Below are 14837 nucleotides of genomic sequence, written 5' to 3'. Positions count from 1 at the left end.
GGATATAGTTTGGAAAGGCTTCCAGATCCCTCAAAGCCATGGGCTTCCCACAGCGACTGGCTGAGATTCCATATCTGCAGTATCAATGCTCTCATTATATCATATTTCCCCAATCACCCATTAACCTCCTCACCCCCAGGCAATATAACAAATTCTCACCATTGCTTCATTTCAGGCATCCTCCTGGGGAATCATTACTGAACTTTCTCCAAGGCAATATACCCTTCCTAACTGTAGGTTAGATTTCCAACAATTCATATTCAATGGGCAGAAAGTCAAGAATGTTCCAGATGGCCAGCACTTGACGTCATCATCACCATCTTAACCATGGTCCTAAAGGACCATAGGCATCTCTCTCCATTAGAGAGAGACAATTTTGACACCTCGCAGCTTAAGGGGTACCACTCTGCAAGTTCAGGGTAAGGCTAGGAGACAGGGCCTCCATAAAATACCACAGCCAGTCCGGAGATTGAAGCCGCACCGTTGGCATCATTCTGCATCACATGCTAGCCATCTAGTCAACTGAGCTAACCGACCCCCCCCGCTCTTATTATAATTTGCCTTTACATCCTGTACACTTGTGATGAAATAGTATTTTTGGTCACTTTGGTTCCTATGAACTAGCTTCTTACTTGTTCACCTAAATCCATTTGTTTGTCTACTCCCCCACTGCTTCACACTGGATTCCCATTGTTCCTTTTGAAATTCACTTCCTCTTTATATAGCCTCGTGATCATTTAATCCTAAGTGTCTGAAACTTTCCCTACTACAGGTGTAATTATCCAGATTAGCTCAGCCTCCCTTTCTAACAATGGTTACAATATTGGCCTTTCTCCAGTCCTTCAGACGTCTACACCCAGCGGAAACATAGGCCTGGAATTTGACTTACCTGTCCCGCTGGGAGTGGCGGGGGGAAGCAATAGGGTGCGGGTCTGGGGAGAGTCGGAAAGATGTTGGGAACCGGGCATTGGAAAGGGAATGGGGTGGGGGGGTGGGGGGGGGAGTATTGGACTGGGGTGTATGGAGGTGATTGGAAGGTCAAGTGGTGCCAGTTGGAGGGGATTGCTCAGGCAAGCACGCTGGATCCAGATGGCAGGTGCAAACCCACTTACATCCTGGATCCCCAAGTTCTCGGTGGGATGTAATGGTTGGGAAACCTGGTCAACAACAGCTAAAGCTGTAAGGCTGAATGACAATGGAGCTCGCAGCCTGATTACCATATTTAAAGCTGCAGGCCACCTCCTTAAATCGGATTATAAAGAAAAACCAGTAAAACTTGGGGAATGGCTGGCACTGGTCCGAATTGAAGATCCATATGAAGGCAAACAAGACCAGTTCAGACCAGTAACCAGCCAATTCCCACATTTAACTGGCTTTTCCTTCTGGTTTCCCTTGCAACTTGCAGCCTCAGCTAACGCTGCACGCGAGCAGGTTGGAAAGGCGGGCTTAGGTCGGGAATATGATCTTTAAGATTTTAAGTGCACCTGCACACCAACCTGACCCAAACAGTTCAACACCACCCACCCCCCCAACTCACTCAAAAGAGTCTCACTAATTAATATGTGGGTGTGTTCAATTAAACAGAAAGTTGCGTACAGGAGACTCCTGACTAAGTCCCAGTTTGAGAGGGGATTGGATTACCTGGGGTTCACCGTGCTGCCAATGGACTTCAAGCTGCTCTGCAAGAAATTTGAGGATCCAGTGACTGGAGAAATAAACTATGTGGCGTTTAGCCAGGCTATTGATAAAGGTAGGAGAGTCTCGATTTGATTCCTGTATTCCACTGCTTAAAAAGGTCTTGAGGAAAGCAGGTTGTGAAAACAAGTGCTTCCCAAACTTTTCCCCAATGTGACTTTTCTATCTTTGTGTGACCCCCCCAGAGTGAAGATTGGGTGGAGCAGGGTAGAGTTGTTGAGCAGGGAAGTGGGGGGGGGCGGGTGCTAAAGAGTTGTTGGGCGGAGGGGGGTATTTGTTGAGTGTGGGGGACGCGTGGAAGCTGTGGGCACTAAAAAAAAGGCAAAGACCTACCTTTTCACCGGCTGTGGTAGCAGCTAGGGTTGGCAACCCTCCAGAACTGACCTGGAGTCTCCAGGAATTGAAGGCTAATTTCCGGGACAGTGCTTGTGTGCAACCCTGGAGAAAATTCATTGGGACATTAAAAGAGAATGGGGTTTTCTGGTCATTTTCTTTGAATGTTTCTCTTCACCAGATATAAAAATACTGAAAATAGGGAAAAAAGGGCTGTTTGGCTGACAGTCAAGCATCATCCAATTGGGTAATGAGTCTTTTGCTATCCAATTGGCGTAGGAAGGCAGTGTATCACAAGGAGGGATGTGTTGGCCGACTAATGGCTGGAGTGTGGGAGCAGGTGATGGGATGAAACCTCCAGGAGTAAATTTAATCACAGTTGGCAACCCTAGCAGCAGCGATCAGGCCTCAGAGAGCAGGTCATCTGGGCCGCACCCAGCGACAGAAAAAAACCATCAGCATTTACAGGGGCCTCTCAATCTGTCAAAACTGAGTCTGACCTCCATGGCCACCATTCCTGTCTCAGAGCTTCCAACGCCAGAACCTCATCAATGTGACCCCCACTTCGGTGGGGGGGGCGTGATCCACAGTTTGGGAACCGCTGTGCCAAAGCACCTTTTGCTGGCATTATTTTCAGGTGGATTAGCAGGTTAAAGAACTTTTATGTTGAGGCTTTTCTCGCCCTTGCCCTCACCCACCCCTCCCCCCCATCCCTCCCACCCGCAACCCCCACCCCCACCACCTTCTGTATGGATGATCCTGTGTCCTCCAAGGTCACTCCTTAGCCTGAACGTCAGGAGGGTGACCACCCCCTCCCCACCCCTCGCGAGGCCTCTGAAAACACCAATGTTGCTTCTCGGAACTTCCAGGGTGACCTCTTCCGATTAGTTAAACAAAAAAGATTCACACTTCAACCTCCTTGGGCAGGGTTTTCCACCTGGCATGTGGGAGAGTGAAATAGCGGAAATAGCGCACGATGGTGTCGGGCGGGCTTCCTGACACCATCCCGCACTCGGGCGACATTTCAGTCAGCGGATGCTCACGAGAGGCGGCAGTGCCCGTCGACAATTAAGAGGCCCTTTAAGGCCATTAGTCAATTAATTAACACGTATTCTTCTGCCCATCTAACGTTACAGTTGGCGGGCGGGTGAATCAGCCAGGCGGCCTTTGGCTTATTTTTTTAAGGGAACCTCAGCCCCGGGCGGAATGAGGTTTCCGACATGAATTTAAAAAAAAAATAAAGGTGTTTTGACCTAATTGTTGTTATGTTTCTGTCCACGCCAGCGAGTCCAAGCGGGGACATTTTTTTCCAATTTTCAAAATCTTTCATTTTGATTTAGAACCATGGAACCATAGAACACTACAGCACAGAAAACAGGCCACTCGGCCCTTCTAGTCTGTGCCGCATTTAAACTGCTTCAGCCCCCCCTGCCTTCAGGGAGCTTCCTGTACGCGCTCCCCCCGCACACACGCACAGACTCTTGCGCTCACCCTCCTCCTTCCCCCACCCCAGCAGCACTGAGCTTCTCAGCATGCCTTTCATGCTGGCCGGCCGTCGATTGGCCAGCCAGGGTGTAATCGCGGCCGGGGGGTCCGATCGCGGGCGGTGGGCTGCTTCCTCACCACCCCCAGGCCTGCCCAACCACCCAAAAATCCTGCCCCCCACCCCCCCCCCACCCCCATGTCTCACAAAAACCAGTGCAGGGAATTCCACCGGACGGTGTGTATCTGCCACTCATCACTGTTCTGATGGCTAAGAATGGGAAATGCTCTTCTTTCCTGTTATATCATTTACCTGATAGATACAGGCTCTTGTAACTTAAACATCTGGCTGCCAGAAATCCCAGATAATCACTAATAAATCCAATGAGGCATTCAGGAGAAACTTCTTTACCCAGACAGTGGTCAGAGTGTGTGGAACTCGCTGCCAGAGGGAGTAGTTGAGGTGAATAACCTGGGTGCATTTAAGAGGGAGCTCGATAAATACATGAGGGAGAAAGGGATAGGCGGCTATACTGATAGGGTGAGATGGAGGAGAGAGGAGGGAGCTTTTGGGCATCATAAACACTGGCATAGGCTCATTGGCTGAATGACCTGGTTCTGTGCTGTAAATTCGTAATTTGATGTAAAGTTGGAGTTTTATTCCTTGACCTCTGTCCCTCCTACTTGCGTTTTATTGATCTTAGTTTTGTGGATCACTGGTATGCTATCCAGGCGTGTGACCTCTCTTTACTGGTTGTCACCAGCCAATGCTGCAGATTGCACTATGGAACTGGCTGATGGATTCATAATCTTGGTCCTTCAACACCACCTACACGTTTGGTTTTGTGAGATTGAATGGCCTCCGATTGCACCAAAGTCTCATTTGTATATTTAGTCTGGGATGGAGGAGCATTGGACTCGGAGTAGGCAATTCAGCCCCTTGAGCCTGTTCTTCCAATAGGGCTGCCAACCCGCTAGGATTGACCTGGAGTCTCCAGGAATTGAAGATCAATCTCTAGGACACTGCTGTGTGCAACCCTGGAGAAAAATCATTGGGACATTAAAAAAATAGTTAAAACAATTTTTTTTGAACATTTCTCTTTACCAGATATGAAAATATTGAAAGTGGCAAAAAAAAGGCTGTTTGACTGACAGCCAAGCATCATCCAATTGGGTAATGAGTCTTTTTGCATTCCAGTTGGCGTAGGAGGGCAGTACGTCACAGGGCTGGATGTGTTGGCCGACTAATGGCTGGAGCATGGGGGCAGGTCATAGGGTGAAACCTCCAGGAATACACTTAATCACAGTTGGCAACCCTGTCTTCCAATCAAGACAGGCAGATGATGTTGAGGCTGCAGTCAGATCAGCCATGATCTTATCGAATGGTGGAGCAGGCTTGAAGGGCTGAATGGCCTACTCCTGCTCCTATGTTTCTATGTTCCAATCAGTTAGTTCATAGCTGATCTGTACTTCATCTCTATTTACCCACCTTTTCTTGATATCCCTTAATACCCTTAGCTATCTATCAAAACTATCAATCTCAATCTCAAAATCTCAATCCACAGCCATTTGGGGTAAGGAGTTCCAGATTTCCATGAACCTTTGTGTGAAAAATTCTTCCTGATTTCTCTCCTAAATTGTCAAGCTCCTAACCTAAGAGAATCATGGAATCACATAGAATACACGAGAGAAACAGGCCATTCAGCCCAACCAATACATGCTAGCAGTCATGGTCCACTTAATACTCCACCATCTTCCTCATCCAATTCTATAAGCGTATCCTTCATCTTTTCCCTTCTCACTCAAATGAGTATTTAGCCTTCATATAAAAGCATCTACACTATTCTCTTCAGCCATCCCTGTGTTAGTGAGCTCTGCCCTTCTCAATCCTCTTTAGGTAGAAAAGTTTTTATTTGGTTTCTTGGTGACCATCTTATATTAATGGACTCTACTTTTGCTCTTCCCCATGATAAGAAACCCACTCCCTGTGCCTATTCCATTACAACATTTCATAATTTTATAGACCTCGATTAGGTCACCACCTCAGCTTCCTCCTCTGAAGCTAAAAGAGACCTAGCCTGTTCTGCCTGGTATCATCCCCGTAGATGAATTTTTGCACCTTCTCCAGTGTTGGCAATCAGAACTGTACATAGCATTCAAAGCATGGTATGTGGGTGGATAGAAAGAATATTTTTGTAAGATTAAGTATAGTCTAGTGGGAGAAGGCTTGTGTGGAACATAAAACACAGCATTGACCAGTTGACCTATTTCTGTGCTGTAAAATTCTACGTAATGTAGTCTTCTTTTTCTTATCATCCTAGGGTTGGTGCAAACACGAGGCAAACTAGGCAGTCACCCAGAGCGGTAAAAATTGTGGTGGGGGTAGGGGGTGGGATTTGGGAGGCCACAAAAAATATGAATGAGCTTGGGGTAGATTCAAATATTTAGCCATGATCTGGTTGAATGGTGGAGCAGACTCGAGGGGCTGAATGGCCTACTCCTGCTCCTGTTTCTTATGTCCCTAAATATTCATGGAACGACTTAAGTAAAGAAACAGGCTTCGACAGTGGGAGCGAAAGGACAAGAATTGACTCATATCTGTCCACATATGCTGACATACATCCAGATTTCCACGTATTTACATTGCATTCTTTCCCAGGATTTCATATTATATTCCTCATTCTGTGACAGTTTTCCAAATTTGTATATCTACATGACTATTCCAAAACTGCAAGGATTGGGGAGACGGTGGTGTAGTGGTAACGTCACTATATTAGCAATCTTGTGGTCTAGGTGAATACTCTGGGGACGTGGGTTCAAATCCCAGGGCAGCATCTTAGATTTGACTAATAAACCTGGAATTGAAAACTAGCTTCATTAATGGTGACCATGAAACGATCATCAATTGTTGGGAAAAACCCATTTGGTTCACTAATGCCCTTTAGGGATGGAAATCTGCCCTCCTACACGTGACTCCAGACCCACAGCAGTGGTTGCTTAACTGCGCTCTGAAATGGCCTAGCAAGCTACTCAGTTCAAGGGCAATTAGGGATGGGCAACAAATGCTGGCCTTGCCAGTGATGCCCACATCCCATGAAAGAATGTAATTTAATCTTGCCTGCTCTATCGTAATGATAATAAATTGTGCACAAGATCATTTGTTAACTGTTGCAAGGACAGCAGTATTACATCATGTGAGTCATATTACACATTATAATGTGCATTCCTTCCAGTACATATCCTGTGAAGAGTGTAGAACAATGAGAATGTACAATCAGTAGCACCATATTCTCCTTTTTCATTTAAAATAAATCTGTAATTATAAATTTAGAATTTTTATTCAGACTAATGCACCATTTTCGTTTTCAAATGTTAATTGTGGGTGGCGGGGGTGGGAGGGTGTGAGGGCCGAGCAAGGCTGAAGGTTTGCCTAGGGCACCTAATATTCCTGCGCCAGCCCTGTGGCCTCTTTTTCTTCTCTCCCTGTTTTACTCTCTCTTCCTTGCTGCTTGAGAATCTGGATGTGCAGGAAACTCCCCTTTCCATTAGTGAGAGTGTCAGTGGTGTGGAAATGCCACAGACTCCTGATACAATCCACCCGTGTGGGAGATTGTGTACCTGATAAGGTACAGTTTGTGCAGTTTGCTTTGGAGCTTCACTCCGACTTCAAGAGCTCTTAACTGAAGCAGGATCGAAATTCAGATATAAAACAGTTTACACCAGGATTTGTCTATAATTCGAGAGAGGCTTCACAATGAACCCTTGCAGTACCGGATGTTTGCCTCTAGAGTGTCTCGGTGAGCAGTAAATCAGCAGGCTGCCATGCAACAGCTCTGGTAGAATTTCAATTGACATTCAGAATAACTGGGTCCCAAGGCCTTACATGAGGATGGGAAATGGGGCAGTGTTTGTGATCAGGCAATAGCCAGGCAATGTCCCCAATCAATAATGTGCATATCCTACTTGGTTTGGTGAGGTTAACCTTATTTACGTGATGGGCCATACACCAGGGGCCTGGCATTGGGAGGTTGGGCAGGAGGAAAGGGGGAAGAAAATCACCTGTAAGCAGTTTATTGAGGGTAAATGTAAAGGGAGGCAGCCACTTAAAGGTGCTTGACTATACTCATGGGAGTTTAGAACAGTAAGAGGTGTTCTTATTGAAACATATAAGACACTGAGGGAGCTTGACAGGGTATAGATACTGAGAGAATGCTGAGGGGGAATCTAGAACTAGGGGTCTTAGTTTCAGAGTTAGGGGTCTCTCATTTAAGACAGAGATGAGGAGGAGTTTCTTCTCTCAGAGGGTCATTAGCCTTTGGAATTCTCTTCCACAGAGAGCAGTGGAGGCTGGGTTATATATATTCAAGACTGAGTTAGACAGGTTTTTGAATGACAAGGGAGTCAAGGGTTATCAGGGACAGGCAAGATCGTGGAGTTGAGATCATAATCAGATTAGCCATGATCTGATTGAATGGCTTAACAGGCTTAACGGGCTGAATGTGCTACTCCTGCTCCTACTTGGTATGGTCTATGGTGACTCATGGTGGGGAAAGAAATGTTTATATCCTTTTTCAAACACGTTTATCACACCTCTGTGTCTTTTTGGGGACAAAATTGGTTGCCAAAACTCAGCAGCTAACACAGTAAATGCAGAGCGGGTGGGGTGACACGGTCCCTGGACCCCAATTTGGTAGCCGCTGAGGTGGAAGTGGTTCAGCACAGGCTGGTAACTGGGAGAATGCCTCTGTTCGCTCAACCACTCCTCAGGATGGCATTCCAGCAGACTTGGCAGGAGGGGAATGCAGTGAACTTGAGGCAAAGCTACTGCCCCTACTGCTGCTGCTGGCAGTGCCACCCTGGGGTTCATAGCTAGCTGTAGTTGCCCTTAAGGTGGCACACTGCCCCCTCTGAGCTGCTCCTGCTGACTCAGATTCTCTGCAGGTAGAGTTTCTGATGGTCTCTGTGCCCGTAAATGGGAATGTGTGAGTACTCCGGGGTGGGTGCATTGTGTCATTGTCCAGCTCAAGTAAGCTCCATTGTTTTTCCTCTTCTACCTCCATAAAGGGCACCTCCATAGGACAACCCATTGTACCAATAAAGTGGGCATTCTAGAAAAGGGGATGTCACATCACTTGGCACAAATCAAAGAAATAAAGGAAGAAAATGCACAACCCAACTGGGAAAAAAACCTTAGAATGTCTTAAGAAAGGTCTTCTACATACCTTTCCACGTACATCATAGCGTTTGGTGCCAGGGAGACTGGAAGTAAACACGTGGGAAAGCAAGAGGAAATTAGCAGGGACTCTGGCATTTTAATATCCCAATCCGCTTTTCAAGATTACTCTGGGGTCCTGACTGCTCTCACTTTACATTCTTATGAAGGAGTCTACCCAATGGTTACACGACCATGACATGTTTTGACCAAGTCACTACAATAATTGACCAGCCCCAGAAATGACAGCTACTGTCTCTGTGGTTGTTGGATTGGGCACAGAGATCATTGCTTTAACTTTCAGCTTTGATGGTTGACCATCTAAATCTGTGGACAATGAAAGGAAAATACCCTATGGAGACTTGACGTAGTCAGGAGTTGGATCTTTTACAACATGGATCACCTTGGTGAGGGATCATGGGCGCTTGGAATATGGGTTAATGAGTGAAAGCCAGCACAGGTTTGTTAAACAAAAACAAAAATACCTGGAAAAACTCAGCAGGTCTGAGTTTTTCTAGGTATTTTTGTTTTTGTTCTAGATTTCCAGCATCCGCAGTATTTTGCTTTTATCTCAGGTTTGTTAAAGACAGAGTTGTGTTTGACTCATATGATGGAACTCTTTGGTGAAGTAACGGAGAGGGCTGAAGAGGGCATTGTATTTGATTTGCTGTATATGAACTTTCAAAAGGGGTTTGATAAAGTACCATTTGTTAGCAAAATTGAATTAAAGGGTCAGTGGCTGCATGGATCAAAAATTGGCTACAGGAGAGAGAGCAGAGAGCAGTGTTGAATGATTATTTCTCAGACTGAGGAGAAGTATACAGCTATATTCCCCAGGAGTCAATGTTGGAACCACTATTTTTTTTAATATGTCTTAATGACCTTGACTTGGCTAGGTGTGACTGGAAACACAGGACTGGCTACACAGGACATTATTTGCAGAGGACACACAACTCGGATGTATAGTAAACTGTGAACAGACTTCAGGAAGACATAGACAGAGAGGTAAAATGGGCAGTCAAGTGGCAGATGCAATTTAAAGCAGAGAAGTATGAAGTGATTCATTTTGGATGGAAGAATGAGGAGAGGCAGTAAAAACAAAAAGGTCCAATTCTAAAGGAGATACAGGAACAGAGACACCTGGAGGCGTAGGTACACAAACCTCTGAAGGTGGCAAAGCAAGGAAATGAAGATGTTAAAAAAAAGCTTAATGCCTATGTAAACACAGGCGTAGGCTGCAAAAGCAAGCACTGCAAGTATTTAAGATTCTTAAAGAGTAGAGAGCAGGGGTGAAATGGGATGTAGACAGAATGAAGGGTCGGCCGCCTGTTGTATGCACTGCTCGGTGTTTACTTTTGTTGACTTCAATAGTTTTATTGTATAACAAGCAGCAAAAATAATTCCACTGCCTTCAGTGATTGGCTGGAAACATACTGATCAAGAAAATTCTCTTGAACACACTTCTGGAACTCTTTCCCCCCCTCTGCCCTTTACTATCCCAATCTACATTTGGATAATTAAAGTCCCCCATTATCACTGCTCGATAGTTTTTGCACCTCTCAGTAAATTCCCCGCAAATTTGTTCCTCGGTAACTTTCCCACTGGTCGACGGCCTATAGGATACACTCAGTAATGTGATGGTCCATCTGTTGTTTCTCCTCACCTGAACTCAGCTGAAGGGGATTTCATTCTATTAATGTGCAGCTGGTGTGTGACCACAGGCAGTGCAGCATATACCTGTAGATGCCCATTATCCTGGCAGCAGTCACGCTTCCTTCATTTAGCTGCAGGCCACCTGTATTTGAACAACTATAGCAAGTTCTCGGCTGGCTACCAGACAGCATGGACAACCCACCCAAGATAAACCTCACAGCTCAGGTCCGGAATCCATGCACAAGTACAGAGCAATCCTACAGTGAGAGCCATGCTACCACAAGGTACTTTATAGAGGACACCATCAGCATTCTCGAGCAGCACTCCAGCTGCCTGAATCGCTCTGGATCGCCCCACTCTGCTCAGCTGGTTGGTATTCTCAGAACGTAGCCACCATGAGGGAACAGATCCTGCTCTTTCCTATCAGGCAAGATTCTGAGAAGCACTAGGCAGAGCAATTGGAGGAAGAGAAAGGGAAGCCACAGTATAGACAGCCCCTTTCTGCCCGGGCTGTACATGATTAGATTACTCCTGATAATTGCACACTGTTCAGCACCATTCATGACTCCTCAGAAACTGAAGCAGTCCACGTCCAAATGCAGCAAGTCCTGGACAATATCCAGGCTTGGGCTGACAAGTGGCAAGTAACATTCGCACCACAGAAGTGTCAGGCAATGAACATCTCCAACAAGAGAGAATTTAACCATCACCCTTTGACATTCAATGGCATTACCATCACTGAATCCCCCACTATTAACATCCTGGGAGTTACCAGAAGCTGAACTGGACTAGCCATATAAATACTGTGGCTACAAGAGCAGGTCAGAGACTAGGAATCCTGTGGTGAGTAACTCACCTCCTGACTCCCCAAAGCCTATCCACCATTTACAAGTCAGGAGTGTGATGGAATACTCTCCACTTGCCTGGATGAGTGCAGCTCCATAAAACACTCAAGAAGCTCATCACTGCCCAGGACAAAGCAGCCTGCTTGTTTTGCATCACATCCACAAACATCCACAAACAATGCACAGTAGCAGCAGTGTGTACTCTCTACAAGATGCCCTGCAGGAATTCACCAAGCCTCCTTAGACAGCACCTTCTAAACCCATAACCAATACCATCTAGAAGGACAAGGGCAGCAGACACATGGGAACACCACCGCCTGGAAGTTCCCTTCCAAGTCACTCACCATCCTGACTTGGAAATATATCACCGTTCCTTCACTGTCACTGGGTCAAAATCCTGGAACTCCCTCCCTAACAGCACTGTGGATGTACCTACTCCACATGGACTGCAGCGGTTCAAGAAGGCAGCTCACCACCACCTTCTCAAGGGCAATTAGGGATGGGCAATAAATGCTGGCCTTTAAAAGGTGCAATCTCTCTTTAACCTCACTTGCAACCGTACGTCTAGGAGCAGTGGTGGGGGTGTGGGGGGTGGGGGGAGGGGGGGTGGGTAATGGAGGGGGTGGTTGGGAGGGCAATGAGGTAGTGGGGGGATGAGGGGGAGTTTGGCATGGGGGATTGGGGGATAAGGGGGGATGGATGTGTGAGGGGCTGGGGATGGGGTGCAAGAGATTTTCCTCCCCCATTGGATGGGCTCACCCGGAATCTGGCCAGGGGACGATCCCCCCTCACCCATTGCACTTGCGTTTGTGCCCGGCTCACAGCAGGAAACAGGAAGCCTACCCTGAATGTATCAAAGGCCATTCTCTGTGGTCCCTCTTCCAGAATACACCGGTTTTAAAGTGGATTCCTTTGAGCCTGAAACACCGGCAGAAGAGTCAACGCCTACCCTGGAACACCAACGACTTGGGTTCACTCCGCAGCCGAAGACAGGCTCCAGCAATGTGGACGTGGGTGAACTGCTTGCTCGAATGCGCCACCATGTTCTAGTCAACAGAGTCAGGGTGAGAAATGGAGCTTCTTTCACTTCCCATTTTTAATCTCCTTTTTTTATGGCTTCTCCTGTTGGATTCCCCCACCACCATCCCAAATCCCCTCCTTTCCTTTCCTCTTGCAGGAGGGTGAGTGACCAGCAACATTTTGGTGGGGGGGGGGGGTGTAGGGGGTTACCATCATAGAATCGCTGTGCAGAAGGAGGCCTTTCAGCCCATCATGCCAGTGCTGGCTCTCTGAATGAGAAATTCACCTAGTGCCATTCCCCATAACCCTGCACGTTCTTTCTTTTCAGATAATAACACAATTCCCTCTTGAATGCTTCCATTGAACCTGCCTCCACCACACTCTCAGACAGTGAAATCTAGACCTTAACCACTCGCTGCATAGAAAAGTTTCTCCTCGTGTCGCCATTGATTCTTTTGCCATTTATCTTAAATCTGTGCCCTCTGGTTTTCAATCTTTCCACCAATAGGAACAGTTTTTCCTTTTCTACTCTCTCTAGGCCCTTATGATATGAGCATTGACCAGAAACATTACTATACCAGTCATATAAATATCAACTGTGACTACAAGAGGAGTTCAAAGTTGGGAATTCTATGGCAGGGAACTCAACTCCCCACTCCTCAAAGCTTGTCCACCATCTACAAGTCAGGAGTATGATGGAATACTCTCCACTTCCCTGGATGAGTGCAGCTCCCACAACACTGAAGAAACTCGACACCATCCAGCCCACTTGATTGGCACTCCATCCACCATCTTAAACACCCACTCCCTCCACCACCGAAGTACAGTAGCAGCAGTGTGTACCACCTACAAGATGCACTGCAGCAACTCACCAAGGCTCCTTCGACAGCACCTTCCAAACCCATGACCTCCGCTACCTAGATGGACAAGGGCAGCAGACAATGGGAACACCATCACCTGCAAGTTCCCCCCCAAGCCACACAACATCCTAACTTGAAGCTATATCGCCATTCCCTCACTGTCGCTGGGTCAAAAATCTGGAACTCTGTCTTTAACACCACTGTACTTGCACTACATGAACTGCAACAGTCCAAGAAAGTGGCTCACCACCACCTTCTCAAGGAGATGGGCCATTAATGCCACCTTGCCAGTGCCATTCTCATCCCAAGAACAAATTTTTAAAAACCCCACAGAGTAGCAACCCCCCCCTCCCATCCACTCCCCCAACTCTAACTCAAATATATTTCCATTTCAGACTGTTGATTTCATTGAGGACTTTGACACTTTGCGCAGTGGACGAATCACCATCCCAGTCTTCAGGAGGACTCTGAGTATAATTGGATTCGACCCTGAACTAAATGATGCCGAATTCAGAGCTTTGGTGGAATGTTATGAAGACCCCAAGATGCCCGGCTATGTCACCTGGACTAACTTCACCAAGAACATCGACTCAGGTACAGAATCGTTTGCTCAGCCAGCGAACTGGAGAGCAGGAGTGAGAGACATGAACTGGAAATGTCTTTATAAAGATATAGTGCAACCTCCATGTAGCTTTATTGTCTTTGTAATGTTTCCTGTACTCTACCAGTTCTATACTTCAGACTTGTCAGAGGCCCACTGTGGCCTGGACATCTTGTAGAACTTTCTCTTACTGAAGAGTTGCCTCACTCCTATTTAAATAAATGCCAACTCTCTTTCCAGTGTTCACCCTCCCTGAGTTGGAGAAGAGACCCAATGTAAAGGTCCCACCATTAGAGACTTACCAGTTGCCGAAGGTTGGCACTGTGGATGCAGACATCTTAAGCCCCACAGAGCGGGCTCAATTCGAGTCATTGATGTGTCATTTGAGGGATCGGATTATCCACCGGCATCTCGAGACATATCCAGTGTTTCAAGATTTTGACAAGTATGTTGGTTATCATTTTCCTTAAGAAAAAGCTTATAAGTGTATTCCTTAAATTAATAGGCTGACTCCAAGGAATGTAGCAACAGAAGGAGACCATTTAGCTCCTCGGGCCTGTTCCCTCATTTAGCGAGATCATTGTTGACATAACTCTGTATACCCACCTTTGCCGTAGATCCCTTAATACCTTTGGTTAACAAAAATCTATCAATCTCAGATTTAAAATTGACCACTGGCCCAACATCAACTGCCAGTTACAGAAGAGAGTTCCAAATTTCTGCCGCCATTTTACTTTTATCCTTTTACAGGAGGTGGGTGTCAGCATTTATTGCCCATCCCTAATTACCCTTGAGAAGGTGGTGGTGAGCTGCCTTCTTGAACTGCTGCAGTCCCTGTGGTGTAGGTACACCCACAGTGCTGTTAGGGAGGGAATTCCAGGATTTTGACCCAGTGACAGTGAAGGAACAGCGATATGCTATATATATATTTGCATGCAGGAGTGTTTCCTAATTTCACTTCTGAAAATTCTGCTTCTAATTGTTATGTCCCTGAGTCCTAGATTCCACAAACAGTGGAAATAACTCCTCTCCATCGGTTGTCCTCCTCCTTCAGATACCATGCCCTACGAGGGCATTGGCAGCCATGAACTTCCATTGGATTGGTCCATGATTATGTTTGGCAAAGTAGACAGTGA

General features: G+C 46.5%; 1 protein-coding gene across 1 annotated transcript in view; it reads left to right on the top strand.

The window, feature by feature from the left end:
- The window catches only part of LOC121270728, a 55500-nt gene that overhangs the window by 21641 nt on the left and 19022 nt on the right, over positions 1-14837 (top strand). The window contains exons 14-17 of the mRNA XM_041176108.1: positions 1585-1750; positions 12106-12284; positions 13496-13694; positions 13942-14146. Of these exons, the coding sequence (XP_041032042.1) occupies positions 1585-1750; positions 12106-12284; positions 13496-13694; positions 13942-14146 (749 nt within the window). The remainder of the gene's footprint in view (positions 1-1584; positions 1751-12105; positions 12285-13495; positions 13695-13941; positions 14147-14837) is intronic.

Source organism: Carcharodon carcharias, chromosome 28, assembly GCF_017639515.1.
Source record: "Carcharodon carcharias isolate sCarCar2 chromosome 28, sCarCar2.pri, whole genome shotgun sequence".
NCBI classification, from domain to species: Eukaryota; Metazoa; Chordata; class Chondrichthyes; order Lamniformes; family Lamnidae; genus Carcharodon; species Carcharodon carcharias.
The sequence above is the reverse complement of the archived record's forward strand: the minus strand, read 5'-3'. Positions and strand labels throughout refer to the sequence as shown.